Raw genomic sequence first — 12,900 nt, 5'->3', positions numbered from 1 at the left:
CATTCCTCCAAGAAGATCAGGATAAATAAAAGGCTACTTGACCTCAGAGGAAACAAAATGGATGACTTAAGGAGCAGAAAAGAATATTTAAAAGTTCAATTTAATATCCTCAGATACTTAAAGGTAGACTGTAGACTTAAGTCATGAAGAGAAAGAAAGAAATTCTGGAATGACAGTTGTGTAGCATGATAGAAAAAGTCTAGAAATCAGTGTATACAAATGAAAACAAGGAACGAAAGGGTCCTGAGATGTTTAAGGAAGAAAAATGGATTGACAGGTAATGGTCTGTTTAAACCCCAGATGATATTAGTAAGATGATGAAGGCATGTGCTACTTCTATCAGTAAGAGAAAAAGGCTATTAGAAATGCCAGAGAAATAAATAAAAATCTGTACAAGAAAAGTCCTATCCTGCAGGCTGGGGTTGTGGCTCAGTGGTAGAGTGCTTGCCTGGCATGTGTGAGGCACTGGGTTGGATTCTCAGCACTGCATATAAGTCAATCAGTCAATCAATTAATTAAAGGTCCCTCAACAACTAATAAAAACATTTTAAAAAATTCAAAATAAAGTCCTATCCTAAATAGTAAACAAACTAAAATATGACATGATTTTAACCAACTGATGAAAACAAGAAAAAAAATCATCAATTTTATCTTTTGCTCATAAAGTTCTCTTTCCACAGTTGAAGAGTTTTGGTAACTATTTGGACAGGATTTCCTTCTCATGTGTTGCAAAAACCATCACTTGGATATGCGAATTATCATATTTATAAGAATCATATTGTTATTAATGTTGTTTTTTTCAGATGAACCCTAAAATACTAAAACATACATGTATAATGTAAGACATAAATCAAAGATTATAACCATCACAAAATAAAAACAAGAATATAGTAGCACAACATTGTGATTGAGACCATGAACTCTGGAGCCAGGTCCCTGGGTTCAAATCCCAGCCAATTACTTCCTTGAACTAGGGTCCCTCTTCCTCATCTATAAATATAAGGATTCCATGAGTTACTATTTGTAATTTAGATTAGTGCCCATCTCATAACTTGTGGCTGGTTGTTAAGTAGCTTGTGAAATTTGGAAGGCAAATGAGAAGAGATATAGAAAGAAACACAGTTACAAAATATTCCTCATCTTACAATTCAGGGAGTCAAGATGCAGCATCTATAAAGTTGATAGATCAAGAAAAAGAAGCCTATGTTTATTATTAAAGTCATAAAAGTAACCACTAAGAGAATTAGAAGAAAAACCATAATGTAGAGGGAGATGCTGTGGAAAATGAGCTATATTCCTCATCTTTCTCAACAGAGTCAGTCTATAGTTATTGGGTAAAGGTATTAAGAAATGTAGGTCCAAAAGTCTGGTAACAATGATCAGAAAATGGTTAAGTGGGATGGCTCAGGGGAACAGACTAATAAGAGAAGACGCAAGTTTACTCTCACTTTTGTAAATTTCTGAACTAGGTGAACATATTATGTGTTCCTTAGTATGAATTGCTTTTATATTAATATGGTTTCAAGAAAGGGGCTGGGGATATAGCTCAGTTGGTAGAGTGCTTTCCTTGCATGCACAAGGCCCGAGGTTCAATCCCCAGCACCACAGGGGGGAAAAAAAGATGGTTTTAAGAATATATATAAATTAAAATCTATGGGGGAAAAAACTACTGAGTCCTGGCTTTCATTCCCACAAAAATAATTAATCAGTTAATTAAAATAATGTGAATAATTTGTTACAGATGCAATTGACAGAAAACTGATAATCTTCTGGTTATACAGACTTTATACCTAGTTAAACATAAATATAGGCAACCTCACTGACAGAAATTAAGACAAAATGCCTACTTTCATATATCAAGTTGCTAAATATTTTTAAATAAATTGAATTGTTTTCTTCATTTTCAGATTGTTCACTGCTAATATGTAGAAATGCAACAGAAGAGTGTGTATTGATCTTATATCTTACAATTTTGCTGAAATCACTTATTAACTCTAGTGGTTTAAGGTATATATGTTTGTATCAGATTCCTTGTAGTTTTCTATATAAAAGATCATGTCATTTGCAAATGGGGATAATTTTACTTTTTTTTCCTAATCTTTTTTTTTCCTTTCCAATCTGGATGTTTTTTATTTTTTTTCTTGCCTCATTTTCCAAACTAAAATCTCCAGCACAATGATCATTAGATTTTTAAAATACTTAGAATCATATCTTTAATCATCTTGCTCTGTCTCTGTATTATGTCCCTGAATACTGTGTCTATACCAGCCTCCTACTCTCTCTCCCTGGAATTCCCACACATATATGATGATCTACTCCATTCATACATTCTATCTCTCTACACGCCTTTGTTTTATTCTGAGGAATGTCTCTACATCTATCTTCAAGTTCACTATTGATTCTTTCTAGCTGTGACTAACCAGCTATTTTTCATATCCAATATTAGGTTTCAATGACTGTATTTTCTAATTCTCAAAGTTCTACTTGGTTCTTTTGCAAATATTGTTGTTTTTTTTTTTTGGTTTCAATTCTTTCTTTTTTGTCTAATTATTTGGAACATAATAATTTTCTAGTGTCTTTCTTACTACTACATCATTATCTCAAAATCTGTTTTACCTGTTAACTCTTGCTTTTGTCTTTTTTTTATATAATTTTATTGTGAACTCACCACTAAGAAAGCTTGCTTTCCCCTGGGAATAATGAAGAATTATTACTTTCCTGTCTCTCACAAAAGGAAGTCTGTGACAAAACAGAAAGTAGGCGGTGGGTGCCAGGAGCTGGGGCTGGGGACAAGAGGTGGGGAGCTTGATGGTGGATGCATAGTTTCCATGCTGCAATATGAAAAGTCTGTAAATGGTCATATAATAGTGTGAGTGTAATTAACATGCTGAGATTCACACTTAACAATTAAGACAGTATCTTATGTTAGATATATTTTACCACAATTAAAAATAAAAATGTAAAGAAACGGGAAGTGTGTAACAGAGCAGATAGAAAAATAGATCTAAAGACAAAATTAGTAGATATCTCCTGTTTATCAAACAGCTCTACTATCACCATTTAAAATCAGAAATAGCAGGGCACAGTGGCACATGCCTGTAATCCTAGCAACTGGGGAGGTAAGACGATCATGATATTCAAAGCCAGCCTCACAAACTTAGCAAGGCCCTACATGATTTAGTGAGTCTCTGTCTCAAAATAAAAAATAAAAAGGGATGGGTATGCGACCTCAGTGGTCAAGTGCCCCTGGGTTCAATCCCCAGCACCAGAATACATACACACATACATATGCACAGAAACAAGATCAAAGCCCTCCCCTGATACCGCACATCCCAACTCTGACAACCAAGGTTAACATTTATGCAGAACTGTCTACCCGGGGAGCCTCTCTCTATTCCTTTACCTACCTTGAAAGCCATTCATTCAAATCCGGCTGTACCTCTTCATTGCTCCGTGAGGTCCCTAATGGCCTTACCCCTAAACCCAGTGGATGTTCTCCAACCTCCCACTACACTACATTCCAGTCTCCCTCAGCCGGCTCCTCTGTCTCTTTGCCGAGTTTCCTTCTGTTCCTGCCCTCTCCATGTTGGGCTGGCTCCTGACACTCTTTATTTTTATTCCCAGCTGATCACATGAATACCCATTAAAATTTGTTTCACTTTTAAGATTAAAGAAAAACACAAGGAAACAAAAACGATCTGTAGTCCAACTGCCCAGAGAGCCTCTCAATCTTTTAAAAACAAGAAGCAGCTGCTCACACCTGTAATCCCAGTGACTGGGCAGGTCAGCATGGGGCAGGTTGCTGAAACAGAGGTTCACAAGTTCAAGCCAAGACTCAGCAACTTAACAAGACCCTGTCTCACAATAAAAAGTAAAAAGGATTGGGTATTTGGCTCCTCTGGGTTCAAGTACCAGCACACACACACACACACACACACACACACACACACGCACACACACACACACAAAGAAACAGACAAAACAATGGGAGTTTCCCAGTTTCCCATTTCTGTATGGGCTGGGAATATCAAAAAAGCATCAGAAGATAAGAGGCATTACCCTGCACAGCTGTGTGATTCTTCTCACTCCCTGCCTTGCATGCCACAACCAAACTCTGACCCTGGCTTTGACATTCTGCCTCCCCACACACCTAGTCATCTACTTCTCTTCTCCTTCACCTGGACCATTCCAGCAGCCTCCTCTGTCCTTTCCACTCCCACCTACAATTCTTACCCTGAAGCCAGCTTCTACACAGGCGAAGAATGTTGTTCCTTGACCTGGGACCACAGGCCCTGTGTGCTCCCTCCAACTTTCTCTCAATAACCCTCAATAAGCCTTCAGCAATGCCAGGTACAGTTCCATCATGGGGCCTTGGCTCAGGCTGCACAGTTGACTCTCATCTGTGGGCTCCCCAGGCCAGCTTCTGTCATCCTTCATGTCCCAGCTTAAACAGTGACACACAGAGACCCTCCCTCACTACCTGATCTAAAAGGCATCTGCCTCTGTGTTTTCATGCATCTCAGACCATTTTTTGCTTTTTTATGGTGCTTATCATACATATATGATATTTGCAATGCTCATATTTGTCTTTCTTTCCTTCCTTCCTTCCTTCCTTCTTTATCTCTGTCTCCTCTCTGAGTCACAGCTACAAGAAAACAAAAGCTGTCCCAATCTCACTCACCATCCTATTCTAGCACTAACTCCATATTGGTTGAATATATATGCCAGGTATCATGTTAAGTATCATATGCAGTATCTCATTCAATCTTCACCTGAAAAGTAGATATTTCCCCCCATTTTGTATAGGAGGAAACTAAATGTCAGGAAGGTTCAGTAAGGAGCCCATACCACATAGTCAGGGAATGCTATGGCTAGGACTCAACTTCATATGTCTGGTCCCCAATCCATCCATGCTGTCTCTATAATGCAATTCTCTCTCTCTCTCTCTCTCTCTCTCTCTCCCCCTCCCTCCCTCCCTCCCTTCCTCCCTCCCTCTCAGCATTGATGACAGCCCACAGGGTTCATGAAGTCGGGCTGAGTCTCACCCCGTAGGTCTTACCATGTAGGCTGCAGAGGCCAGTTCATAAATGACAGCCTGGGCTCCAAGCTCAGTCACATTAATCAGCCCTGAAAGGTTGACATGCAGAAGACATTCAAAACTTCAATTAAAACAAGCATTTTCCCTAGAAAACTAGGACACATTTTAATTTGAGAGAAGCCAACCATGTCCCAGAAGCATCATTTGAAGGTAGAATTCACTGTCAGATTGTTCCGAAAACAACCCCAGACATCTTTTCCTTGGGAAGTTGCCAAGATTTCCGGCAGTTAAGATTGACACATTCATTTTACAAGCCCCTGCTCCACCAGGGAATAAAACATCGGGTTCAAAGTAGAAAAGGCTCCTAGGGTTGCAGGTCATTCTCAGGAGATGTGGGGTCATAGTGTGGGAGGGGAAGGCAGAAGGGAAAACTCTCTGCATAGCTGATAGGATCACTACTGTGTACCACTGGGCACAACCTACTCTGTTACCTTGTCCTCTATTTGATCTATCATGTTACTAGTGATCCGATGGCTAAAATGAATACCAACGGCTCAAATCATCACAATTCAGTAAACATGCAGGTCATAGCTAAAACAGAGCCAAATCAATGACTCTGCATTTGTTAAGTCTTAAAAATTTGGCTGGAAGTCAGGTGAGATAGTGCACATCAGTACTCAGGAGGCCAAGGCAGGAGGATGGCTTGAGGCCAGAAGTTCAAGGTCAGCCTAGGCAACATAGAGAGACTTCAACAGCAACAAAATAGCCAGACACTTAGGAAAAGTCAAATGAGACACGAGGCAGGCCGAGTCGGGAGATCTGGGTTGGAGGTTTTGTTTTCCCACTCCATGACTCTTGACAAACCCCTTGCCAGCCACCTCCTTTTCCTTATTTACAAAATATAGGGTGGGTCAGTAGTGCTACAGTCCCATCCAATCCAAATTTGGTTGGTGAAAAGTTTATGCCTGTATTAAAAACCTCCACGAGAGCCTGATAAGATGATGCAGGATGGAGAAGCGACACTTTAGTTTCTAGAAAAGCTTTGGAGATGTGACTCGCCAGGCTGGGCATAGGTGTCCACTGGACTGCTGACAGACCTGCGAGGAAGGTTCCGATCTCGAAGGTCCACCACTCGATGCACAGCATGAACATACTGGGAATAGCCAAGTGGATGTAGGCACCCCACTCCTGGAAGCACTCCCTTGTCCAACCTGCAGATCAGGGAACAAAACAGATGTTCATTGTATTCTCTGATAATAACCATTCTATTCAGATACCGGCCTCTTCCACATGGTCAGAGGCTGTAAGTAGCTTCTGAGTAGTCTCCAGCAAAACATAAAGATGTCAAAGAGGACCAGGGTTTAAGATGGCAGGCACTAAACTGTCAATGTTTAGTGATGCTAAAGTATGTTTATGCCCTATCATGTCATGAGCCATCCACAGGCTGTGTGTGTGAGCTATGTGCATTTGAGTTATATGAGGGGCGTTGCATGCTGATTGGGGTGTGCAACACAGTGTGCACACCCTGTGCACTCTGCTTGTGATCCCACGCAGCACCTGAGATGGGTGTGACTTGCCAAGATGTCAATCAATCTGCTGACCACAAGACATCACCAAGCAAGACTCCACCTTTCAAAATCCTATCTCCTGCCTTAATTTGGTGAAGAACATTCCATTGAAGCTCCTTTGTGTGTCCCCCCCATAAAATAATGAGATCCCGAGTGCATGCTCTCTTTCTAGCACTGTCCTGCACGGAAGTTGACCCCTTAAAGTCGCAGAGCTGTCCTGCCCTAGAGCTGAGAAACTCATGTCTGTGTTTTATGTGATTTCTTTGCTATTTTCTTAGGTCAAAACAGCCAGATCCTTTGAACCCAGCTCATCTCATCAGCCCAGCCAGCTGGTGGGACTATCACCCATTTGTGCCACTCCTGGATATAAATAGCCAAGAAAGTTTTGTGGTACTCCATAAAAAATGTAGGCTACACATTGTGCAGCAGACTGTGGCCGTGGAGTGTGAGAGGCAACAAGGAGACCATCAAGAGAGAACTAGAGAGGTAAAATTCAATAGATGCACACTATGGTTGAGAGCAAAACACTGCATACAAATATGCACACATATATGTACATATTTATATATTTGTGTGTGTGTGTGCGTGTGTGTGTGTGTGTGTGTGTGTGAGAGAGAGAGAGAGAGAGAGAGAGAGAGAGAGAGAGAGAGAGAGAGAATATGGATAGATCCCTCTTTTTCTGAGAGGAGGTCCTGAGCACAAGAAGCCCTCCTGTTTCAGCCTCCCAACTAGCTGGGACTGGGTGCAACACCAGTGCACCAAGTTTTGAGTAGATCTTAAAATACATTGTGCTCACAAGCAATAAAAGTGAAAACAGACAAAAGAGAATGCCCAAATTAAAACTTTCTGTGCATCAAGGGACACAATCAGCAGGATGAAAAGGTAACCCCCAGAATGGGAGAAAATATTTTCAAATCATATACCTCGTAAAGATAGCTGGATGTCATAAAATCCATGACTCAAAAATAACTTCTGCAACCCAGCAATGAAAAAAAACAATTTAAAAATGTGCAAAGGATTAGAATAGACATTTCTCCAAAGAAAATATACAAATGAGGGCTGAGGCTGGGGCTCAGTGGTAGAGCGCTTGCCTAGCATGTGTGAGGCCCTGGGTTCGATTCTCAGCACCGCATACAAATAAATAAAGGTCCATCAATAACTAATAAAAATATTTTAAAAAAAGAAAATATACAAATGGACAAGTACATGAAAAGATGTTCAACATCACTAGTAATTAGAGAAGTGCAAATCAAAATGAGTTATTACCTAATATTCATTAGGATGTCTATTATCAAAAAGAAAGGAAGAAAGGAAGGGAGAAAGAGAGGGAAGGAGAAAGGAAGGAAGAAGGAAAGAAAGAAGGAAGGAAGGAAGGAACCAAAAACAAAGATTGGCAAAAATGTACAGAAATTGGAACCCTTGTGTACTGTTGGTGGGCATGTTAAAAAGTGTAATAAACCATGGAAGAACAATATGCAGGATTCTCAAAAAATTAAATGAATTAAATACTATAAGATTAATTAATTGAAAAAAATTAATGACCATATAATTCAGTAATTTCACTTTGGGGTAATTTTGGCAATTTTACCCCAAAGAATTGAAATTAATGTCATGAAGGGATATCTGTATACACATGTTCCTAGCAGCATTTTTCACAATAGCCAAAAGGTGGAAGCAACCCAGATGTCCACTGACTGACTGATGAATGGATAAGGAAATGCAGTTTACACATGTAATGGAATAGTATTCATCCTTTAAAAGGAAGGGAATTCTGACATGTACTACAACATGATGAACTCTGTGGACATTATGCTAAATGAAATAAGCCAGTCACCAAAAAAAGATCAATATCATATGATTTCAATTATATAAGGTATCGAGCGAGAGTCATCAAATTCATAGAGACAAAAACAGAATGGTGGTTTCCAGGACCTGGGGCTCAGGAAGGGAGCCATGGGGAGTTGTTCAATGGGTACAGAGTTTCAGTTTTTCAAGATTAAAAATTTCTAGAGATGGATGGTTCTATTGTTTACCTTAGTGGGAATCTGAGGTGGGTCCTTTGGAAGGTGATTGAGTCCTCAGGGCAGAGCTCTGGTGGGTTAATGGACTGATGGGTTAGTGGACACATGGTTCATCTTGGGAGTGGCTTTGTCATAAAAGCAAGCTCTCTCTGGCATTCTTGCTCTGTGCTATCCTGTGATGCCCTCCACCATATTATAATGCAGGAAGAAGGCCCGCACCAGATGCTGAGCAGATGCCAGCACCATGCTCTTGAACTTGCAAGCCTCTGGAACTATCCATTATGAATCATCCAGTCTATAGTATGCAATTAGAGCAAAAGAAAATGGACCAAAACATATGGTGTTGATGGTTTCACAACAGTGTGAATGGACTTAATTCCACTGATCTGCACACTTAAAAATGGCTAAGTGGCCAATTTTTTAATATATATTTTACCATAACTAAAAATATAAGCAAAAAGAAAACTGCTAAATCAGAAGTCAACAAACTTACAAACTTTTTCTGTTAAGGGTCATGTGGCAAAGACACATCACATCACGGGCCAGATGGTCCCTGTCACAACTATTCAGCTCTGCCCTAGAAGCACAAGAGCAGCCACAGGCAATGCATAAAAGATCAGATGTGGCTTGTTCCAATAAAACTACATTTAGGAAAATAGGCTACAGGCTAGGTTTGGTCCATGGGTTTGCCAACCTCTGTACTAAGTAAAAAAAAAGTTTAGTTTAAGAAAGAAATCTGAAAAGATGGCCGCTGCGTACGGGGGTTGCTGAAGTGCTGAGCGTGGTGCTCAGAGCAGTGGCTTTAATCGAGATTTTGCGCAGCTTGTTAGAGCTCCTTTCACCATTAATCTGTAGCGGACCACTTTGCCAAGCAGCAGAAAGAACAAAGAGACGCTTTGCTGCTCAGAGCCACGGGCACTTTGCTCCCATCTGCTTCCTCTTTCACTTCGCTCCGGGCAGAGAAGCAGAATGTGTAATCAGCAGTGGATTGTAAGTACCCGAGGCAAAGAAAGCTCAGTGCGCCCCGCCCTTTTTTTTTTTTTTTTTTTTTTGAATATTTTTTATACAGGGAGAGTTTGTGGTTTGGGATTGTTGGCTGGGCTGTGGTTTCGGTGCCGAAAATCCACTCCGAGGGAGCCGCCATTTGCTTTCTGCTTGCTGTCTTGATGGCTCTGTCTACATTGTCCAGCAGCCGCATCTAGAGGTTGGTACTGGGCTTCGTGCCAAGCCCTGTCCTCCAAAGGCTGGACCGCGGCCTCCAGCGCCTCGGTTGCCTATTCACCGCTGCACCTTCGGGCAGAGCCTGCTCTGGGGTCGTTGTGCATCTCCCTGCGAGGGGACCCGTGCTCCGAAGGAGGGGGCCGGAGAGCCACGGCGGCAGCCGCTTGGGCCCCGGGGGCCGGGCACTGGGCAGAGGGGCAGCGGAGGCTAAGGTCGCGAACGAGCGCGGCGCCCGTGAGCGCGGCCCAGAGGCGGAGGCAACGGCGGCAGGGTTTCATTTCTAGAAATCTGGACTGGAAACAGAAGCAGCAGTTTGTATAATCCCAAGATCTTGCTTATGCTAGGAAGCTGTAAAGGTAACATGAATATCATTGAGGAGATCTAACATGGCGGCAGGCGCGGAGAGATCAAGTCTCTGACCCCTTCAGCTGCACAGGCATAGGGAGTTGTAAATTGTCTAAATGCTGTTTGCTCAGGATCACTAGGCAATGCTGAGCTGATGTGGATCTGGGGCGAACAGTCTGGGCCTCTCAGAACACACACTGAGCCCGGATCGGCTGAATTCAAGCTCCTGTTCGCCTGCTTCTGGTGACTCAGCACTAATGATCCCCCTGAAATAACTGGTCGGCCCTTATGAACTTACAGAAGTAAAAGCCAACCGAGCCTTCATAGGCAGTGGCCACAGGATTACAACGGGGATTGGGAGAGACAAGTCAGGACCTACCCATTGCATTGGTCACCCGGCAAAGGGAACGAACGGTCACCATTTGCATGGGATACCACCTTAGCAGAGAACTGACATCACGGGCGGAGGAGATAACTACATTGAAACCAGCGAGACAGGTGTCTAATCCCCTAGCCATCTCTCTCTACACAGCAGGGGAATCCGTAAGGGCCCCTCCCAGCTCTCCTGTGAGTGTGATAGCCAGACCGAGGGAATCAGGAGTGGTGCGGGACTCTCGGCGTGGAACTCCCGGCTACTGCTCCAACCAGGGCTGACAACTGAGGTCTCTTGCACCAGCTACCGGGGGCGTGGCTACCGGAGGGCAAGCAAATTCGCTGGGGGTTCTCAGCCCCACGCTCTACAAACTTAGGGTCCGAGGGAATGGCAAACAGGGAGAGTGTGCCCAATCGTTCATGAAAACAGGGCTCCTGGGAGCAGCAGACCTGGCGTGTAGCCAGTATTGTGGTGAGCGTCACAGGTGAGCACGGCCTGGCTTAAGGAAACACAAGAGAAGGCCCCAGGCACTCAGGATTGGAGACCCGCACAGTCTGGGAGGAAGAGCTGCTGCACAGTGACTGGTTCCCACCTATTGAGAGGAGAAGCTTGGCCCAGTGGGCACAGCTCCACCTACTGGAAGAGAAGTTAATCGAACTCTAGGACTGCATTTATTATTACTATTATTATCATTTTTTTATTTTTCTTTATTTTTTCTTTTTCTTTCATTTTCAATTTTTTTTGTTGTTGTTTTTTAACTTTTTTTAATGTTTTAAATTTTTTTTAAATTTTTTTATATTAGTATTATTATTTTCATTTTCATTTTTTAATTATCATTATTATTTTTGTAAAAAGAAAATTTTTTTTCTTTTCTTTCTTTCTTTATTTTCTAATTTTTTTGTTTGTTTGTTTTCATTTCTTTTGTTTTTTCATTTCTTTTCAATTTTCTTATTCCCCCTTCCTTGAATTCTACCTGCCTACTCTCATTCTCTTTAGTGACTTCTTCCCTTCCCTTCTAATACCTCTCCTCCCAAGCATCAAATAAATTTATAAGAGTAAACAATAACTCAGCAGTCAAACAGAACAAGAAGTAACATGAGCAGCATAAAAAAGCAAGGAAGAAAAGGAGTACAAACAATGAAGGACAGCCTAAATATTCAGGAGGACCTAGAGTCATCAGAAAAATGGTCATATAAAGAACTCAAGGAACACCTTAGACAGATGGAAAGGAACCTTAAAGAGGATACGAGACAGCAAATCCAAACAGTGAAAGAACACATTGAAAATGAATTACATAAACAGATAAAAGAAGAAGTTAAGCATCTTTATCAGGAGATAGAGATTATAAAAAATAATCAAACAATAATTCTAGAAATGAAGGAAACGATAAACCAAATTAAAAACTCAATTGAGAGTATCACTAACAGAGTGGAGCAAGTAGAAGCCAGAACGTCAGATAATGAAGACAAAATATATCATCTTGAAAAGAGCCTAGCCAACTCAGAAAGGCTGGTAAAAAATCACTAGAAAAACATCCAAGAGATATGGGATAACATAAAAAAACCAAACCTACGAGTCATCGGGATAGAGGAAGGTACAGAGATTCAAACCAAGGGAATGAGTAACCTGATGAATGAAATAATTACAGAAAACTTTCCAGAAATAAAAAAGGAAACGGATATACAAATTGTAGATGCATAAGGATACCGAGCACACAAAATCACAGTAGACCAACGCCAAGACACATTGTTATGAAGACATCCAATATACAGAACAAAGAGAAAATATTAAAAGCTACAAGAGAAAGGAGGCATATCACATTCAGGGGTAAACCAATAAGGTTAACAATGGATTTTTTATCACAGATGCTGAAAGCAAGAAGGTCCTGGAACAACGTATTTCAAACACTGAAACACAATGGATGCCAACCAAGAATTCTGTATACAGCAAAATTAAGCTTCAGGTACAACAACGAAATAAAAATCTTTCATGATAAACAAAAGCTAAAAGAATTTGCAGCCAGAAAACCAGCATTGCAAAGCATCTTGAGCAAAACACTACACGAGGAAGAAATGAAAAACAATAACCAAAACCATCAGTGGGAAGTGCCTCGGTAAAGACAGAGGGCGGGGGGAGAGCTAATCATGGAGAAACAAACTAAATTAGAAAAAAAAAAGATAAATAATCAAACATGTCTGGAAGTACAAACCATATATCAATAATAAGTCTAAACGTTAATGGCTTAAACTCTCCAATAAAGCAACATAGGCTGGTAACATGGATTAAAAAAACAAATCCAACAATATGCTGCCTCCAGGAGACACATCTGATTGG

The 12,900-nt window shown here is 41.1% G+C and overlaps 1 protein-coding gene across 1 annotated transcript in view; it reads right to left on the bottom strand.

The window, feature by feature from the left end:
- LOC308636301 (multidrug and toxin extrusion protein 2-like) overlaps positions 1 to 12,900 on the bottom strand; it is a 63,164-nt gene that overhangs the window by 20,498 nt on the left and 29,766 nt on the right. The window contains exons 9-10 of the mRNA XM_081271723.1: positions 6,136 to 6,249; positions 5,060 to 5,127 (exon numbers count right to left, since the gene is read on the bottom strand). Of these exons, the coding sequence (XP_081127849.1) occupies positions 5,060 to 5,127; positions 6,136 to 6,249 (182 nt within the window). The remainder of the gene's footprint in view (positions 1 to 5,059; positions 5,128 to 6,135; positions 6,250 to 12,900) is intronic.

The sequence above is a fragment of the Spermophilus citellus genome, assembly GCF_964194105.1.
Source record: "Spermophilus citellus genome assembly, chromosome: 17".
NCBI lineage: Eukaryota > Metazoa > Chordata > Mammalia > Rodentia > Sciuridae > Spermophilus > Spermophilus citellus.
Note: the sequence above shows the minus strand (reverse complement) of the source record. Positions and strands in the feature narration are given on the sequence as shown.